The sequence below is a fragment of the Hibiscus syriacus genome, unplaced genomic scaffold, assembly GCF_006381635.1.
Source record: "Hibiscus syriacus cultivar Baekdansim isolate YM2019G1 unplaced genomic scaffold, ASM638163v2 tig00006753_pilon, whole genome shotgun sequence".
Classification (NCBI taxonomy): Eukaryota; Viridiplantae; Streptophyta; class Magnoliopsida; order Malvales; family Malvaceae; genus Hibiscus; species Hibiscus syriacus.
The window spans coordinates 7,461-19,294 of record NW_024062111.1 but is presented as its reverse complement, the minus strand read 5'-3'; the positions used below and the strand labels follow the sequence as shown (position 1 = coordinate 19,294).

At 37.2% G+C, this 11,834-nt stretch overlaps 1 protein-coding gene across 1 annotated transcript; it reads left to right on the top strand.

Moving 5' to 3' along the window:
* The first annotated feature begins 4,922 nt into the window (after positions 1-4,922).
* LOC120201031 (protein NRT1/ PTR FAMILY 8.1-like) lies at positions 4,923-6,904 on the top strand. The gene is made up of 4 exons (XM_039201725.1): positions 4,923-5,032; positions 5,138-5,355; positions 5,436-5,989; positions 6,079-6,904. The coding sequence occupies exons 1-4, from the start codon at positions 4,927-4,929 to the stop codon at positions 6,899-6,901; spliced, it is 1,701 nt and encodes a 566-aa protein (XP_039057656.1). The 5' UTR covers positions 4,923-4,926; the 3' UTR covers positions 6,902-6,904.
* Positions 6,905-11,834: the final 4,930 nt, after the last annotated feature.

Sequence of the window (11,834 nt, the reverse complement as noted above, 5' to 3'; positions counted from 1 at the left end):
AAGGAAAACCCGACGTAAAGCATCCACTTTATCGGGCCGCTAAAAAAAATACATAAATCAGTAAATAAACAGACATGATATTAAACAAAGACAAATATGTTTCAAACTAGCATTGTATTCACCCAAGTCATTATTCTATCATAGTTCACAAAATGCTCAGATAACATTCCAGAAGTAAGCACTTATATAAACATTTAAAAGGATAACATATATAAACATTCCAGAAGAATAATAGTTTACTTTCGCAACACGAAACTTAAAATCGCAACGTGAAAATGACTATCGCAACACGGAAATGGCTATCGCAATGCAAAATGAAAATCGCAACGACAAAATCGCAATGCGATTGCGATTTTCATTTCGCGTTGCGATTTTGTCGTTGCGATTTCATTTCGCATTGCGATTTTGTCGTTGCGATTTTCATTTCGCATTGCGATAGCCATTTCCGCGTTGCGATAGTCATTTTCGTGTTGCGAAAGTAAACTATTCTTCTTCTGCAAATTAAAACTTGAATGGATTGCATTACTTCAACCAAAAGATAAAAACAAAACCAAAAACAAATACTAACAAAAACAGTTTAGCAGTATTGGCAGCAACCGAATGAATTACGAGTATGAAAAATCTTAAACTTACCTCGTTGCGTAGAGTATGAACCTCATTCTGCAACGATGCTACCATCTCACGTAGAGCGGCTACCTCACCGCGTAATGTAGACACCTCAACACGCCATGCACCATCATCTTTGCGTAAAGTATCGACCTCCTCACGCAAGGCATTGACCTCATCACGTAACTCCCCTAACTCATCCCGTTGAGGTGGAGGTGGAGGTGGAGAACAGGGAGATAAACATCGTAGCATCTTTGCCGGTCGCCTATCTTGCGGTGATGGTGGAGAAGAGGCTCGATGATGTGACATAATAGGTGATGGCTGTCGTTGTGGAGGTGTATAGTCGGGTCGATCAGATGATGGCTCTGGGTGAGGTGATAGCTCTGGGCGAGGTGATGGCTCCCGAAGTGGAGGCTGCTCATCAACCGTTCCATCAAAAAAACGCTTACTAGCTTGCCACCAATCAGTGGCAAGCTCAGCTTCCGTGGGTGTCAGCCTTTGTAGAGGAGTGTTGGCCTCCTAACAATATAAAAGCTCAAACAAAGTTAAACGTGTACTAGTAATAACTTGTTTATAAACATATGGTAGTATTTATGTTAACTTACATTATTTATTGTCGTATACCGTAGTAAATCTTCCCATTGCAAGGTCCGTTTCCTCTTCCAGGAAATAGCCCTGGGAATATCATTTGAAGTTTTTATTGCATATGTCTTCATGGCGGGAAAGGCCTCAAATATCCAAATCTACAAACAATATAATAACAAACATTAGTAATTGTTAAATAATTACTTATAATTTTGGAAACATTATATAAAAATTCTTACCTTAAAGGCCTAAATAAATCCTGTCAAAGTGTATTTGGAACCATCGCCATGCAAACTTTTTCGATCATCCAAGGCATACGATAACTTATTCCATGTAGATTTCCATAAATACGAGCCCCACGGAAACAGGTTCCACGCATTTAGGTCTTCTACCAATTTGATTAGATCATTTGGAATAGGTTGTCTGGCTTCTCTGCCTAAAAAGCCGGCATGCAAAAGAATTAGAAGGCATACTCGGACAACGTCGACGTCATCCATCCGAGTAAAACCATATTTCTTATCCAATAATCTTGTCAGGTCTTCTACGTGTAGATTCGGCCTCTCCAGCTCAAGAAAAACCCGGGATAGCCATGATGGGCGGGTAATGTGTCTAGTGTACCGACCTACATCATCGTGTCCGAAGCGTAGACCGGTGATTAAGCAAAACTCCTCCCGCCCAAAACACGTATACGCCGATGGAAAATCAAACCATATCTCTTCATCACGACGTTGTATAGTCTCTGGTAGATCGCTAGTCATGGTTTGAAGAAACAGGTGTGTCAACATCGCATCTCCACCGGGATGTTGTACTTTCAGCCATGGCCCGAAGCATGTATCCTCAAACATTTTTCTTTGTGCAGGTGAAAGCTTCGACGCAATTGTTTTGGCCAGGTTGACTTTATTTCTTAAGGTCAATTGAGCCGAATAAAAGTTCTACAAAAACAATAAACATACTAAGTTAGATATACCAAAAACTACACTGTGAAGATATACCAAAAACAATAATAAACATAAAGAGTAGTAGTTTATTCTTCAAACTTAAATTTGCAACACTGTGAATTTCGTATTTGTCTTTGTTTTTTGGTTGAAGTAATGCAATTCATTCAAGTTTCAATTTGCAGAAGAAGAATAGTTTCTGAAAATGAAAATCGCAACACGAAAATGACTATCGCAACGCGAATTTGACTATCGCAACGCGAAACTAAAATCGCGTTGCGATTTGCATTTCGCGTTGCGATTCTCGGTTGATTTAATAAGCAATCTAAGTGAAATGGTTAATCTATTATTGAAATTACCAGTAAACTTATCATCAATTTCAATATGAAAAACCTAATAATAATGCAAAAATTTCAAAAAGAAAATAATTAAAAAAACTAACCCTCGTTGGTTGATTTGGTTGATTTTCCATTTCTGATTGTGAGGGTGGCTCTGAGAGATGGAGAAAGACGGATTTCTCCGGAGATGGGGACGGATTTCGTCGGAGATGGGTGAGAGAGTGAGAGATGGAGATGGGACTGAGTTGTGATTTTAGGTTTTAGGTTATGAGTTGCGATTACGGGATATACTGTGGACGGTTCAGTGTTCCAATATATTAATATTCGTGTTTGGAATTTAAAAATAAAATACTTGGCCAGGATACTAATGGCGCTTTGAAAATCGCATTGCGATTATGTATTATCGCGTTGCGAAAGTCAGTATCTTGTTGCGATTTTGTATTATCGCATTGCGATAGTAAGTATCGCATTGCAATAGTCAGTATCGCATTGCGATTTTCCCAATTCGCGTTGCGATTTACTTATTCGCATTGCGAATTGGGAAAATCGCAACGACACTGTAGACCATCGCAATGCGATTTTCAACTATCGCAACGCGAAATGCAACGCGAATTTGCGATAATGGAGATCGCGTTGAGAATTAGCGATCGCATTGCGATTTTGTTGGTCATTTTGGCAAATCCGAAAAAAGTTGGTTAAAATCGTATATTATATGGGAATTTTAGTCACTGAAACGATTTTCTCTTTTCTTTATTGGATAACTATTGGATTGATCATTTGCCTTCCATATTTGTACTTTTCCTCACTAAATTTAAAAAAGTTACGTTTTGGTTACTTATGTTATTAGTTTATCAAATCTTGGCCACTTTGTTATAAATTGTTATATTTTGGTCATTAAGTCGATAACTCTTGTTAGTTTGGTATGATGTGGTATGCTATTCAAAAGGGGTTAGTTTTTAATTTGACCTTTGAATTTTAGATAGAGTATTAATATGGCTTTGAATTTTAGATAAATTATCATTTTGACCCAAAAATTTAAGATAAAATATCAATTCAACCTTTAAATTCAACCAAAATCTTTTTTCGTTGACTGTCACTCACAATTGCCATCGTCTATAATTGTTGGTCATCATTGACAGTTGTTGTCGCAATCATTGAATCCTAAAATTTACAATTTATTCCTTTTTGGCCCCCTTAATGCAAATTTGGTATTCAACAAATCTAGCGATTAATTCAAAATCATAAAATTATATATTTGATAGTTGTAGCAGTAGAGCAGTGAGATTAATTTTTGTGACTGCTAGGCTCAAATCTTAAGAGTTAAAATTTTTAATTTATTTTTTTTACCAAAATATTAAGCACTTGTCATCGATAATATTTAACGATATATATATATAATATTAAATATTTACAATTAATATTATAAATTTAATAACAAATTATAACATTTTATAAATTTTAATATTTATAAATATTAAGATGCATGTAATTTTTATATTATATATAACTTTATATGTGTAAATATTATGTAAACTAATATTGTTAGTTTAAAGATTAAAAATTTCTAAAATAATATTATAATTTATGAACGTTAAAAATTTATACTTAATATTATAAACTTAATAATAAATAAATAATATTTTATAATTTTATAATATTTATAAATATTAAAGATGTAACAAATCTTAATTATTATATATATATTTATTTGGGTAATATTTATAAATATTAAAGATGTAACACATTTTAATTATTATATATATTTTTATTTGGGTAATATTTGTAAATATTAAAAATGTAACAAATTATAATATTTATTTCGGTAAATTATATAGGTTGTTTTTTATTTTTTTGGTCCGTTTGATTTTGGTCATTAGTTAAAAAAATCAATTTTGGTCCTTTACTTTATCGATTTTTGTTGGAGATAAACTTACAAAATTTCAATGGACAAAAATAGATTATCAATAGAATATATATATATATATATATAAGATTTAAAATATACTATAATGAAAATTTTTAGAGGTATGTCAACTGCCTCCTTCGGTTCATCCTTATTGGTGAGTAGAAAAGGCTTCAATATTGAAACACCGAAAATGAAACATAGCCGCAAAGATCCTTTGTTTTGCGATAGCCTATGGCAAATTAGCATTAATTCCCTTTCCTATGAAGGTGTGCCCACCAGCACAAGCTTATGGCCATTTATCATCTTCTACATATCACAGTGAACTGCACCAATCATGAAAACGACACCTGCTTCAATTTCACCAACCATTTAACGATGCCGGATCGAACTGTGTGCCGAAAGTTGCCCCAAAAAATGAATGTCAATGAGCTAACAGCCTGGCTTACCTCAAAGCACTTCCATTACTATATTTAAAAACTTGCTGCATTAATCTTTTAAGTTTTGAGTATCATACTGTTCCTTCTGTTCATTGAATCCTTGAGGTTTAAGAATTGTAATGGCAGAAGAAGATATCTATACCAAGGATGGAACGACCAACTTCCGAAACAAACCGGCCATCAAGAACAAGACCGGGACATGGAAAGCATGCCCTTACATCCTTGGTATTCTATATCTCAAGTGCACATTATTTGTCTGATATAAGTTCTATATATGTTCCACTGTCTGGTTTAATGATCCTTGGCAAACATTTGATGCATATGCTATAGGAAATGAATGCTGTGAAAGATTGGCTTACTATGGGATTAACACAAACCTGGTTAACTATCTGAAATTCCAACTCAATCAACGAAATGTTGCAGCCGTTAGTAATGTCATGAATTGGTCGGGAACATGCTATGTCATGCCGCTAATTGGAGCGTTCCTAGCCGATGCGTATTTGGGACGATACTGGACGATCGCTAGTTTCTCCATCATCTATGTTTTTGTAAGTTCAATTTGGTTATATATAGGTTGGTACCATTCAGATTGATCAGATTTTCTTTATGTTGTGTAACTCCGTTGCAGGGCATGACAATACTAACATTGTCAGCATCTATTCATGGCCTAAAACCGACATGCGACGAGAACAACGTTTACCATCCTACACGACTGCAAACTGGTGTGTTTTTTCTTGGGCTATACTTGATAGCCCTTGGTACTGGAGGGATTAAGCCCTGTGTTTCATCCTTCGGTGCCGATCAGTTTGACGATTCCGATGAGACTGAAAAGAAAAAGAAGAGTTCATTCTTCAATTGGTTCTATTTTTCGATTAATATCGGTGCCCTTGTAGCTTCTTCGGTTCTTGTCTGGATACAAACCAACGTAGGATGGGCTTGGGGGTTTGGCATTCCGGCAGTTGCTATGGCTATTGCTGTTGCAAGTTTCTTTTCAGGTACAAGGTTGTATAGAAACCAGAGACCAGGAGGGAGTCCCCTTGCTCGAATCTGCCAAGTTATTGTTGCTTCCTTCAGGAAAGTTCGAGTTGAAGTACCCGATGACAAGTCTTTTTTATACGAGACTACAGACGAGGAATCTACGGTCAGAGGAAGCCGAAACCTTGATCATACAAAGCAGTTAAGGTACATAAAACAATCTTGGAATTAACTGATTAAGACTCAACACACTGTTCTAATTTGACTAATTGCTTTTATTAATGTATGCACCATAGTTTCTTTGACAAGGCAGCTGTGGTGTCATCATATGATCAAATCAAAGGTTCTATAAATCCATGGAGGCTTTGCACTGTGACACAAGTTGAAGAACTTAAATCCATCATAAGATTACTTCCTATATGGGCAACAGGCATTATATTTTCAACTGCATACAGTCAAATGGGCACATTATTTGTGCTGCAAGGCAACACTATGGACCTTCACATGGGAGGATCATTTGAGATACCTTCAGCATCACTGTCTCTCTTCGATACAATCAGCGTCATCTTCTGGGTTCCAGTCTACGACCGTCTCATTGTTCCATTAGCACGAAAGTATACCGGCCATAAAAATGGATTCACTCAACTTCAACGTATAGCAATCGGCCTCATCATCTCAATCTTTGCCATGATATCTGCAGGCACGTTGGAGCTCGTTAGACTCCGTGCAGTGAAGAAGCACAACTATTATGAACTGAAGCATATGCCGATCTCGATCTTTTTCCAGGTTCCACAATACTTCATAATAGGCTGTGCGGAAGTTTTTACGTTCATTGGGCAGTTGGAGTTCTTTTATGAAGAAGCTCCAGATGCCATGAGAAGCCTGTGCTCTGCCCTTTCCCTATCAACAGCTGCATTAGGGAACTATTTGAGCACATTCCTTGTTAATATAGTGGCAGATTTAAGCACCAGGGATGGTAATCCTGGGTGGATACCAGATAACTTGAACTATGGGCATCTCCATTATTTCTTCTGGCTTTTGGCTGTGTTGAGTGTGATCAATATGGGTGTTTATGTTATGGTTGCTAGGTGGTATTCTTACAAGAAGACGATTGCATAATAACTCAATTTAGACATGTGAAATGAGGGAGCTGATTTATTTTTACTTAATTTTGGATTTGCATCGGTTGAGTACTTTTAGATTTTTTAGTTATTTAATTAAATTATTTCAAATTCAGATAATTTTAGATCTTAAATTCGAGTTAATTGAAACCACTTTTTTAAGTTGGCATGAGACTTATCAACCCATTTTTCTCGATCATATTATTTAATTTCTGGTTGTTTATTTTATTTTGACTTTTGATTTTCAAGTTGGAAATGTTGAAGATGGAGGATTCAAGCTAGGGTTTGGTTATTCTTTAACCTAGAAGAAAAAGGACAAGGAAGTTAGAATTTATGTCTCAATTTTTTGGGTTAAATATTAGTCTTTGTAATATAATTTTGAGCTGGACTAATTTTATGTTTGATTGCGTTTTATGCACCATTCGAGTGTAATTAGATAGTTTAGTTAAGGTGAGTGTACTTCCTAGGGTGTTTTGTGTACATATTGTTAGGTATGACTCATAAATATACCGGTAAGAGGACAGAGCGGAGTAAGCGAAGTGAACATCATCTATCCTTATAAAGAAAGTCTCGTAGTGGGGGTTACGATTATGTGGGTTGGGGGTGCGGGAGGGTTATTTTTGTAAATATGTACCAGGGTTTAAGGAGATGTAACCTAAACCTATGAGATATTGAATGAAAAGCTAGCATCGCCTAAGGCACCGAGGACGTAAGCACATTGTTGAACCTCGTTAAAATTCTTGTGTTCTTTCTGTTTTCTTTTCCCGATTATTCAACAATTGGTATCAGATGTCATGAGCCAAATTCAAAGTTTTGAAATTCGATGGTCAGGGTAACTTCGGATTATGGCAAACAATGGTGAAGGATCTATTGGCGCAGTAAGGGATCCTGAAGGCTTTGCGACCGACAAAGCCGGCGATGATGGAGGAAGAAGATTGGGAAGAATTGCAGCAGTGAGTGGCAGGAACCATACGATTATGTTTGGCGAACGAGGTCATGTATCACATCATGCATCTGTCGTCTCCAGATAAAATTTGGAAGAAGTTGAAAAGTCAGTTTATGTCCAAATACTTAACTACTAAACTGTATCTAAAGCAGTGGATGTATGGGCTAAAGATGCAGGATGATCATGATTTAGCGTAACACGTGAATGTCTTTAATCAAATCGTTTCTAATTTGGCTCAGCTTAATGTGAAAATTGAGGATGAAGACAAAGTGATGATTATGTTGTGTTCGTTGCCTCCTTCTTACGACCACATGGTGACTACTCTTACAAATGGGAAAGAAACTATCAAAGTTGAGGAGATTATTGCAACCTTGTTGGCTCACAACCAACGGAAGCAGAATGCAGGGGAAAGCTCTCAAGCTGATAGCTTATATGTCAAGGGTAATCGAGACCGTGGACGGAAGCCATAGAAGGCATAGTCTGGGAAGCGGAATTTCAGATCCAAATCTAGGGATAAGAAGACAATTCACTATTACAAGTGCAAGGAGGCGGGACATATGAAGCGAGACTATCCGAAGTTAAAAAGGAAGACTGATGAGAAACGTGATGACTCATCCAAGTCTGTGAATGTGGTCAAGGATGACAATTCTGATTGCAGTGAGGGTGATATGCTCTCTATTTCAACGACTCAATTGACGGATGCTTGGATTCTTGATTCTGGATGTTCTTATCACATCACGCCAAATAGGGAATGGTTTTCGACATACATGTCGGTTAATTCCGGTTCAATTTATTTGGGTGATGATCGATGTTGCAATAGTGTTGGTATTGGTGATGTCAGAATTAAGATGTATGATAGTTCTGTTCAGACGTTGTGTGGTGTTCGGCATATCCCAGATTTGAAGAAGAATTTGATTTCTCTGGGCACTTTGCACAAGAGTGGTTTTATCCCTAAGGCTGATGAGGATATGGAAACCATTCAAATTGTTAAAGGATCATTGACTGTGATGAAAGGAAATATGACCGCAGGGAATATTTACATATTGTTAGGGAATACCGTTGTAGGTGGAGTTTATTCTGTTGAGTTCTGTGATGATACTAACAAACTATGGCATATGCGTCTTGCTCATCTTAGTGAACGTGGTATGGTTGAATTACATAAAAGAAATCCGTTGCATGGTGTTAAAAGTTGTAAGATCGATTTTTGCAAGTATTATGTTATTGGTAAACATACTAAAGTTCGTTTCAAGACTAGGAAGCACACAACTGAAGGGATTCTTGATTATGTGCATTCTGATGTATGGTGGCCTTCCACGACATCGTCTTTGGGTGGATCTAGGTATTATGTTGCTTTTATTGATGATTTTTCACGGAAAGTTTGGGTGATTTTTTAAAACAGAAGTTTGACATTTTTGAGAAGTCCAAGCTGTGGAAAACTGAGGTAGAAAACCAAATAGGACGAAAAATCAAGTGTTTGCGGTTTGAAAATGGTACGGAGTACACAGATTTAGAGTTTCTAAACTTATGTAAAGAGTACGGGATTAAGAAGTATTTTACAGTACGCAAGACACCACAACAGAATGGTGTTACGGAATAGATGAACAGGTCATTGACTGAAAGAGCCATATGTTTGCGGTTGAATACGAGGTTTCCCAAACACTTATGGGTTGAGACTGTTAACATGGCGTGTTATTTTATCAATAGATCGCCAAGGGCATCATTGGTTGGGAAAGTTGCAGAAGAGGTATGGACTGGTCATGATGTTACTTTTGATCACTTATGGATTTTTGGTTGTCCTGCTTATGTGCATGTACCTGCTGATGAGAGATCGAAACTTGATGCAAAATTGAATTAGTACATTTTTCTGGGTTACAAGAAAGGTGTCAAAGGATTCAAGTCCTGAGATCCAGTTACGAAGAAAATTGTGATCAGTAGAGATGTTGTTTTTGATGAACAATCCATGTTGCAGCAGAAGAAAGACACGACAACGGTTGATTTTGAGCAGTTTCCAGTTGAGAAAACAGAAACTTCTCAATCGACTTCTGGTGGTTCCGCTACGATTGATTTGCATGATTATAGTCTCTCCAGAGACAGGGTGAGACGGACGAATATAAAGCCTCCGAATAAAGTTAGTTTTGAAGACTTGGTCTCTTTTGCACTTACTGTTAGTAGTAATGATCCGGTTACTTTTCATGATGATGTTACTAGTCAAGAAAACGACAAGTTGATGGCTACCATGGTTGAGGAGATGGAGTCTTTGAATCACAATCGTACATGGGAGTTAGTTCGCCTTCATGAGGGTAAGAAACCAATTGGTTGCAAATGGGTGTATAAGAAGAAACCAGCAGTAACATAAAAAGAGGGGGAGAAGTTCAAGGCTTGTTTGGTAGAAAAGGGTTTTTCACAGCAGAAAGGAGTTGATTATGATGAAATTTTTTCTCATGTGGCCAGACATACTTCAATCCGAGCAGTACTTGCATTGGTGGCTAGTTAGGATTTGTATTTAGAGAAGATGGATGTTAAAACTGCTTTTTTGCATGGTGATTTAGAGGAGCAGATCTACATGTAGCAGCCTGAAGGTTTCACTCAACATGGAAACGAACATTTAGTTTGCAGATTGAAGAAGTCTTTGTACGGGTTGAAACAGTCTCTGACACAATGGTACAAATGGTTTGACTCCTATATGATCAAGATTGGTTACAAGCGATGTGAGTATGATTGTTGTGTCTATGTTAAGAGCCTTGATGATGGTTCTTTTATTTTTCTATTACTGCATGTTGATGATATGCTAATTGCTGCGAAGAACATGGATGATGTTATCCGTTTGAAAACTTTATTGAGTCAGGAATTTGATATGAAAGATTTAGGTGCTGCAAAGAAAATTCTTGGAATGGAAATTTGCAGGGACAAAGACTCAAGGAAACTGTGGCTATCTCAACTGGGTTATGTTGAGAAAATGCTAGAAATGTTTGTGATGAGTAGCTCAAAACCAGTGAGCACTCCATTGGCGAATCACTTTAAGCTCTCATAAGAACAGTGCCCTAAGACAGATAAGGAAGATAGAGATATGGAAAAGGTTCTGTATTATAATGCTTTTGGCTGCTTAATGTATGCAATGGTATGTACTTGTCCTGATTTAGCTCATGATGTTAGTCAAGTTTGTAAGTACATGTCTAAACCTGATAAGCAACATTGGGAAGTAGTCAAGTGGATCTTTAGGCACTTAAAGGGTACTGTGGGACATGGAATTATTTTTGGTAGTCAGCGGGATAATCCTTTGGTTGTAGGATATGTGGATTCAGACTATGCGGGTGACTTGGATAATAGAATATCTACGACAGGGTATATCTTTACTCTTGGTGGAGGGCCTATTTGTTGGAATTCTACTGTTCAATATGTTGTGGCATTATCTACAACTGAAGCTGAATACATGGCAGAGGCTGAAGCTGCAAAAGAAGCTTTATGGCTTACTGGTTTAGTAAAGGAGTCAGGTGTTCAGCAAGGTGGAGTTCAGTTGCTTTGTGACAATCAAAGTACTATCCACTTGGCTAAGAATCATGTATATCGTGCAAGAACTACGCATATTGATGTAAGGTTTCACAAGATCAGAGAGTTGGTTGCATCTGGAGAGATTTTGTTTCATAAAGTGCATACTAATGAGAATGTTGCTGATATGTTCACCAAGCCAGTTACGATAGACAAGTTCATGCATTGCTTGGACTTGTTGAATGTTTCGAGTTGTTAAAGAAGTAAGGTAACCCAACCCACGTTGAATGTTTCCTAAGGGGCAGGATATTCGCCAAGGTGGAGATTTGTTAGGTATGGCTTATAAATATATTGGTAAAGAGGAAAGAGGATGGAACAGAGTGAGTGAAGCGAACATCATCCGTCCTTATAAAGAAAGTCTTGTAGTGGGGGTTATGATAATGTGGGTTGGGGTGCGGGGGGTGCGCCCTCACGATATGGTACAGGGTTATTTTTGTAA